This window comes from Entelurus aequoreus, linkage group LG06 (assembly GCF_033978785.1).
Source record: "Entelurus aequoreus isolate RoL-2023_Sb linkage group LG06, RoL_Eaeq_v1.1, whole genome shotgun sequence".
Lineage (NCBI taxonomy): Eukaryota > Metazoa > Chordata > Actinopteri > Syngnathiformes > Syngnathidae > Entelurus > Entelurus aequoreus.
The window spans coordinates 66,568,915-66,577,509 of NC_084736.1; the positions used below are offsets into that span (position 1 = coordinate 66,568,915).

At 35.1% G+C, this 8,595-nt stretch overlaps 1 protein-coding gene across 1 annotated transcript in view; it reads left to right on the top strand.

The window, feature by feature from the left end:
* Window positions 1-4,444, top strand: part of ube3b (ubiquitin protein ligase E3B) — a 29,541-nt gene extending 25,097 nt beyond the window's left edge. The window contains exon 27 of the mRNA XM_062051254.1: window positions 2,201-4,444. Coding sequence (XP_061907238.1) covers window positions 2,201-2,392 — 192 coding nt within the window. The 3' untranslated portion in view covers window positions 2,393-4,444. The remainder of the gene's footprint in view (window positions 1-2,200) is intronic.
* The last annotated feature ends 4,151 nt before the right edge of the window (window positions 4,445-8,595 follow it).

Sequence of the window (8,595 nt, forward strand, 5' to 3'; positions counted from 1 at the left end):
TAACAAGCCAGTTTTTTGAACGCCTCTTTGAAAGAAACCGTTCCTCAAGATCCATAAATCCTATCTCTACTATGCGACCATACATTGCGGTTTTAAATTAACTTCCAAAGGTTGCAATAATGGTGTAATATTTATTTGTATTTTTCTACTGAAGTACAGTAATCCCTCGTTTGTTGCTATTATAACTGCGATAAATGAATTTCTAAAAAGTATAAATTATTCATCAAAAATCTAATATTTTCAAAGCTAGAGCATACAAAACTGTTTTTCTACCCTTTAAATAACATTTTCAACATTATGAGACCTCTTGACATGAAATAACACCCTTTTAGTCACTTTTAGACTTAAAAAAACCAACATGTGTTTATTGAAAATTTTTGACACAGAGTTAACAGAAAAACAATACAAGACAAATCAGATGTTCTTTTTCTCCCCACCCCCCCCCCCCAAAAAAATGTGTAAGTCAAATAAGTACAGACAAATATTGATATAAACCCACAGACAACTGCACTTCCGAATGGCCCCAACATGGTGCAGCAATACACAAAAGCAAACAAAAGGCTCATAAATCATCCACAATTAAACCACGTCTCAATCGGGGCCAAACTGGAGATCAGTCTTCTTTACATATTTTAAGAAAGCCCCACATACTTCTTGAAATTTTACACAACCATTTAATGTCAGCCTAATTTTCTCCAATTTAAGGAAATAAAAAAATATCTCTGATCCAGACCTTTACACTCTTTACATGCAATATAATGCTGCCTGAGGCTGGGCCAATCAGTGGCCTAAATACTGAAAAGCGTGATCTAGTGGCCAATACTACTGTAGGGTTGATATTTTCAGTTCATTCATTTTGCTTGAATTTAGAGCAAAAATGTTATAGAATATGCTTTAAAACAGGGGTGGCCACACTTTTTCTGCAGGCGAGCTACTTTTCAATTGACCAAGTCGAGGGGATCTACCTCATTCATATATATAATTTATATTTATTTATTTATGAAAAAGACGTTTTTGTTAACAAGTTAAAGGTGTTTAATGATAATACAAGCATGTTTTTTTATTTATTATAGAGATTGATTTGAAATAGGGACAAATACAAAAACATAGACATCTGAGACAGTTATCCAATGTATGCATCATAGTGTTTGTAGCCAAAGCTAATTTACAACACTTGTCCCCAACAACAACAACACAGATCCAACATCATTAAAATAGGAAAATAAAAAATAGAATAAGGCAAAGATGAGTCGATAATAATGATAATAGAATAATACAGACAAAGTGCAAACTACATAAAAGCCAATAATAATAATAATACAGACAAAGTGCAAACTACATAAAAGCCAATAATAATAATAACACAAAGTGCAGACTAGATAAAAACCAATTAGTAAAAATTAGTAAAAACTAAACACATGTTTAACACATATAGATTCCTTTCTTTCATGAAGACGAGAGTATAAGTTGGTGTATTACCTGATTCTGATTGGAATCAGAAGTAGTGCTGATAACATCTGAATTTTCAAACGGAGGAAAAAAACAGTCCTCCTTTCTGTCCAATACCACATGAAAGTGGTTTGTTTTTGGCATCTTATTTATCCAGCTTCCATACTCCTTTTTATACACTTACAAGAAATACATTGGCGGCAAACTCCGTAGCTTGCTAGCTTGTGCACGCCAGCTTTCTGAGACTCTTACTTTGTTAGCGCAGGCAGGATGAAGCAGCGCTTTTATTGTGAAGATAGGAACTGGGAAGTCATTCTTTAGAGTTTTGACGGCAGGTACGCGCGAGGGTCTGTTGAAATAAAAAGTCTTTCTCGCCTTCCTGTCGGTTATTTTTTCTTAATAATGAGCTCGCAGCAGCCAGCGTCATCTCAGAAGACCCTCGGGTGCCGCGAATGTCAATCAAGTGACGAAAGTGACGTCTTGGTGAAGATTGATGATCGCTAATTTTTAGGTCTATTTTTTTAATGCTTGGCTGGCGATCAACTGGTAGCTCGCGATCGACGTAATGGGCACCCCTGGTTTAAAAAATCAGCGATGTGGTGAAACCGCAATATTTCAAGCGTGTTCTGGCTGTAATTGAACTCTTAATTGATCATCATTATTATTATTTAGAGTTGTAGTCCAGGTGCGGCTTTTTCGTGTGATATCACTTCCTAGCTTGGTTCTTAAACTATGATTTCCCTGTTGCCAGGACACGGGGGACACCCTGGGTAGCGTCCTCAGAGGCTTCTTCACAATCCGCAAGAAGGAGCCTGGCGGCCGACTGCCCACTTCCTCTACGTGCTTCAACCTGCTCAAGCTGCCTAACTACAGCAAGAAGAGCATCTTGCGAGACAAGCTGCGCTACGCCATCAGTATGAACACCGGCTTTGAGCTCTCGTAAGGCTCGTCGGGGGAAAAAGGACCCTGGGCACAGGATGGATATGCGGAGCGGCTCGACCCAGGTGAAAAGTTCTGCTCGCCGAGAACATCGACAAAGTAAAGGAGGAGTCATGAAGAACTACTCCTTTTTTGTCTTATTTTAACACCTGCAGGATCTCCCTTAAAGTGAAAGGGATGCTGATTTTGCAGCACAATCACATTTTTGGCATCTCCATGTACTCCAAGGTAATATATGCGTAGTATTTAACTCCATAAAATCCATATTTATAGCGTCTCAGTTTCTCAGGCTTAACAGAATCTTTTTTTGTTTTTTTGTTCGATCTAACACTCCCACTTGAAGTGAACTGGAAAGCAATACAGAAACAATGCAAGAAGCCATTAGACACAAAGCGATGCATCGGTAAATACAATTTTTAGACTTTGGTATCCGTGCATCCTTGAGAGAATATCGAACAAGTCCTAAAGTGTTTTCCGCGGAGTAAATGTGATTTGTCCAAGTTGAAGACCCATCACCCGTCCTGTGTTGCTTACACTACGTCCCATTTCTAAGGAAAATGCTGTTGATCTTATTCAATTTCAAGACATTGATTTTAATATTTTACAAACATGCTTTGTACTTAAACATCTGCTTTATTTGTGGTCAAGCACCAAACTCTCTGCACATCATTTTCTTTTCTAAATGCAGTGCATCCGGAAAATATTCACAGCGCTTCACTTTTTCCACATTTTGTTATGTTACAGGCTTATTCCAAAATAGAATAAATTCACTTTTGACCTCAAATTTCTACACACAATACCAAATAATAACAATGTATTTTTTAAATTTTTTAAATGTATTAAAACAAAACAAATCCCATTTATATAAGTATTCACAGCCTTTGCTCAATAATTTCTTGATGCACCTTTGGCAGAAATTACATCGTCAAGTCTTTTTGAATACGATGCCATAAACTTGGCATACCTATCTTTGGGCAGTTTCGCCCATTCCTCTTTGCAGCACCTCTCAAGCTCTATCAGATTAGATGGCAAGCGTTGTTTTTCCTTCAGGATGTCTCTGTACATTACAGCATTCAACTTAGTCTAGTCAGGGAGGTGACCAAGAACCCAATGGTCACTCTGTCAGAGCTAGAGCATTCCTCTGTGGAGAGAAGAGAACCTTCCAGAAAGACAAACATCTCTGCAGCAATCCACCACTCAGGCCTGTATGGTATAGTAGCCAGACGGAAGCCATTTCTTAGTGAAAACTTTGCCAAAATGCATCTAAAATACTCTCAGACCATGTGAAACAAAATTGTCTGGTCTGATGAGACAAAGATTGAAATCTTTGGCGTGAATGCCAGGCATCATGTTTGGAAGAAACCAGGCACCGCTCATCACCAGGCCAATACCATCCCTAATGTGACGCATGGTGGTGGCAGCATCATGCTCTGGGGTTGTTTTTCAGCGGCAGGAATTGGGAGAATAGTCAAGATAGATGGAAAGATGAATACATCTCTGACAGAGTGACCATCGAGTTCTTGGCATACTTGCCAACCCTCACAAATTTTCCGGGAGACTCACGAATTTCAGTGCCTCTCCCGGGACAACCATTCTCCCGAATTTCTCCCGATTTTCAGCCGGACAACAGGCACGCCCCCTCCAGGTCCATGCGGACCTGAGTGAAAACAGCCTGTCGTCACGTCCGCTTGGCCAACCAAAAAGTAACCACAGAACACCAGTGTTCTGTGGTTACTTTTTGGTTGGCCAACGGTTTACGTTGTATTGCGCACCTTGATGGCAAGTGTGGGAGTCGGTTCTGAAGTATGAAGTAAAGAGACGTAACTTCGTCACCTCGCCTGGTTATTGACTCCAACCCAGAATATTACACTGCCCATACCTATGCTCCTTCAAAGGCTGTGCTACTGGCTGCAAAGCATTGCACTTTCAAATACAACGATGAGTAGAGAGGAGTGTTGTGTGTGTATATGTGTAAATAAATGAACACTGAAATTCAAGTATTTATTTTATTTATATGTATATATATAATAAAATATATATATATATATATATAGCTACAATTCACTGAAAGTCAAGTATTTATTTTATATATATATATATATATATATATATATATATATATATATATATATATATATATATATATATATATATATACATATATAAGAAATACTTGAATTTCAGTGAATTCTAGCTATAAATATACTCCTCCTCCCTTACCCCCCCCACCCCCAAATCTCACGAATTTGGAGGTCTCAAGGTTGGCTAGTATGGTTCTTGGTCACCTCCCTGACTAGACTAAGATGAATGCAGCAATGTACAGAGACATCCTGGATGAAAACCAACAATTCTCATCCAACCTGATGGAGCTTGAGAGGTGCTGCAAAGAGGAATGGGTGAAAGTGCCCAAAGAGAGGTGTGCCAAGCTTGTGGAATTGTATTAAAAAAAACTTGAGGCTGTAATTGCTTTCAAAGGTACAACAACAAAATATTGAGCTAATTCTGTGAAAACTTATGTACATGTGGAAACAAAACTTTTCACATTGTCATTATGGTGTATTTTGAGGACAAAAATATAATTTATTCCATTTTGGACTAAGGCTGTAAAATAACACAATTTGGAAAAAATGAAGCACTGTAGGAGTCATGTCTTGCCCAGAAATGTGGATTGGGGTTTTCTACGTCATGCTAGAAAAACGTGAACCACACCTTTTAAATAACGCTGAGTGCCTCATGTGTCGTCATCCTCCCCTTGCTATCACATTTCAAGTGGAACCAATAATGTTTTGTCTGGGAAACAAGCCATAGAAGCGGGGGCTGGGCTTACTCTAAAAAAAACAACAATCTACTCAAACAACAACAGAGACACTGGCAATGCTCCCTATGGACTTTCAAAGCCATGTAGTGAAGAACGACCAGTTTTAAACAAGCCTCCAATCATGATGTCATGGACTGGATTTTTGTTGGCTTTTTTTTGGGAGGGGGGTGGAACTGACGTAGAAACAGCTTCTAACGTTGGGGACTAAGTTTCATCTTAGTCAAGACCATACCTGAAATATTTCCGCTTTCCTTGATTTAAGGTTGTAAAAGCAAGCATAAAATAACTCAACCAAATCTGTCAATATGCAAAAAAATATCCTGCCATGAATGAGTATAGATCATTTTGTCATTATGTATCGTCATACAGGTCAACACTAATATGTTTCTTACCAGCAATTTGAATAAAAAACTGCAACACTTCTATACACAATTATAACTGGTTCACAAAGTAGTGCGTGAATCGCTGTCCCCCAAGGTACATTAGATGTACCTTAGTGTAGCATTTTTGTACTTTTTACTAAGTTTCCCAGGTATTTTAATTGTATAAAAGCAGTACAATTGAGGATACCACCTAAGGCTGCAAGGATTAATCGATTACGAAAAAGCTATTATTTTCTGTTGCTTCGATTAATTGTTTAATGAGTGTAACCAAAATAAATTGAATAAATTTAGACCGTATGTAGTGCCCGGAACTTTAAATATACGCAAATATAGTTTCCGCACGGCCGCTGCAATAGAGCGCACATGAGAGCGTTGGTGTGTGCGTGTCGTGAGCCATGATTTTTTTTTTTATCAATGCACATAGGATAACATGTTGATGTTCATTTATTAGAGGGGGAAAAAAATTCAAAATGTTTCCTAATCTACGCATTGAGTCTATGAAGTTTTATTTATCTGATTGGTGAATTCATTGAATAATCTGATCGATAGATTACTAAAATAGTCCATGGCTGCAGCCTTAGTACCACCTAACCGACAAACTATTGTACCCACAAAGGTTTGTTTACTTAAAATTAGGGCTGCAACAACTAATCGATTAAATCGATTAAAATCGATTATAAAAATAGTTGCCGATTAATTTAGTCATCGATTCGTTGGATCTATGCTACGCGCATGCGCAGAAGCTTTTGAATTTTTTTATTTTTTTTTTAATTTTTTTTTTTAAATAAACCTTTATTTATAAACTGCAACATGTACAAACAGCTGAGAAACAATAATCAAAATAAGTATGGTGCTAGTATGCTGTCTTTTTCAATAAAATACTGGAAAGGATAGAAATGTAGTATGTCTCTTTTATCCGATTATTAATCGATTAATCGAAGTAATAATCGACAGATTAATCGATTATCAAATTAATCGTTAGTTGCAGCCCTACTTAAAATATACATTACAGTTTGGACACACCTTCTCATTCAATGCATTTTCTTTATTTTCATGACTATTTACATTGTAGATTGTCACTGAAGGCATCAAAACTGAATGAACACATGTGGAGTTATGTACTTAACAAAACAGGTGAAATAACTGAAAACATGTTTTATATTCTAGTTTCTTCAAAATAGCCACCCTTTGCTCTGATTACTGCTTTGCACACTCTTGGCATTCTCTCGATGAGCTTCAAGAGGTAGTCACCTGAAATGGTTTTCACTTCACGATGAGCTTGAAGCTCATCGAGAGAATGCCAAGAAACTAGAATATAAAACATGTTTTCAGTTATTTCGCCTTTTTTTTTTTAAATACATAACTCTACAATCCTCAATAGTCATGAAAATAAAGAAAACGCATTGAATGAGAAGGTGTGTCCAAACTTTTGGCCTGTACTGTACGTTGTTGAAATGTCGACTGTCTTTTGTCAGCCAATATTTTTTACGATGTTGTACACACAAATTCTACATATATCCAAGACAATTTTTAATGTGATCAATACTATACTTATAGGAATTCAAAATTGTACCCCCCAAAACTCATAACTTTTCACTTTAGTAACTACATTCTAATACAATAAGTATGCAATGTTTCATTATTATTTGAGTGATTTGCTGGGAGAAATCAGCAAATTTCCTTGGGGGCGCGACCAAACAACAAAACATGAAGTCGATATTTTTATTTTTTTGCGTACTCATAAATTCTACTAACTTTTCCCCATCTGTGTGATTTTAAATGATGTCAACAGAAAATGATAAATGTTGGCTCTACCATCAGAGACATTGTCCCCTCTTCGTGTGAGAGTTGAATCGTCTTAAAAGTGTCTTTCCAGCTGATTGCACTATGGAGTGAAATGTGTACAAAGCGCGTGTGTGTGTGTAACTTTAAATAATGCACACCAGTATTAAATAAACTACTTGCTCTCCTCCCATTGAACCCTGAGTCTATTTTGTATGGAGGGCCAAATGGGACAACATTAGATAAATAAATAAGTCTTTAAACAAATGTGACATTAGTTCATTATAATCAAAATTGAATACAGAATTGTTTTTAATTGTGGGATTAATGTATTAATGTAAGATTACATTAAATTATTTAATTATTTCACAATTTATTTCATTATTTTAATTTTGTCCCAATTGGAAGGCCTAACGGGACAAAATGAAACGAATGAATACATTTTTAAACAATTACTTAAATGTGCCATTAATTATAATTGGAATTTAATGACATGATTGTGTTTTTAAGTGTGTCATTTATTTAAACATTTAATCATTTAATGTATTGTTAATTTGATTATCTCACAATTTAAATAATTAATTGATTTAATTATTTCATGATTTTAATTGAACCCATTTGGACCTCCAAATGGGAGAACTTTTTTTTTTCTTTAATTATAATTGAAATTAAATACATAATTGTGTTTTCAAATGTGTAAATTTAATGAAAAATGACATTTAATAATTGTATAATTTCATTAATTATTGATTTTATCATCCCCGATTTAATTAATCCACAATTTATTAATTATTGATTTCATTATTTCATGATTTTAATTTTGTTCCATTTGGAGGTCCAAATAAGACAAAACTGAATGAATACATACATCTTTAAACAATTACTTAAATGTGTTGTAAATTATTGTAGTTGAATACATAATTGTGTTTTAAATCTGTTTTTAATTGAATACATAATTGTGTTATGTGTTATTAATTTGTTTAATGTAGAATTAAATTTAATTATTTAATAATTTATTTAATTATTGATTTCATTAGCTCATGGTTGAATGATTTCACGATTTAATTAATTATTGATTTCATGATTTAAATGTTGTCCCGTTTGGCCTTCCAAATGAAATAAATACATCTTATTAATATTAAAATAAATAATATAATTTATAGTATCAATATTAATATAAAATACTTTGAAATATGATATGTTTAATGTATATTTATAATAAAA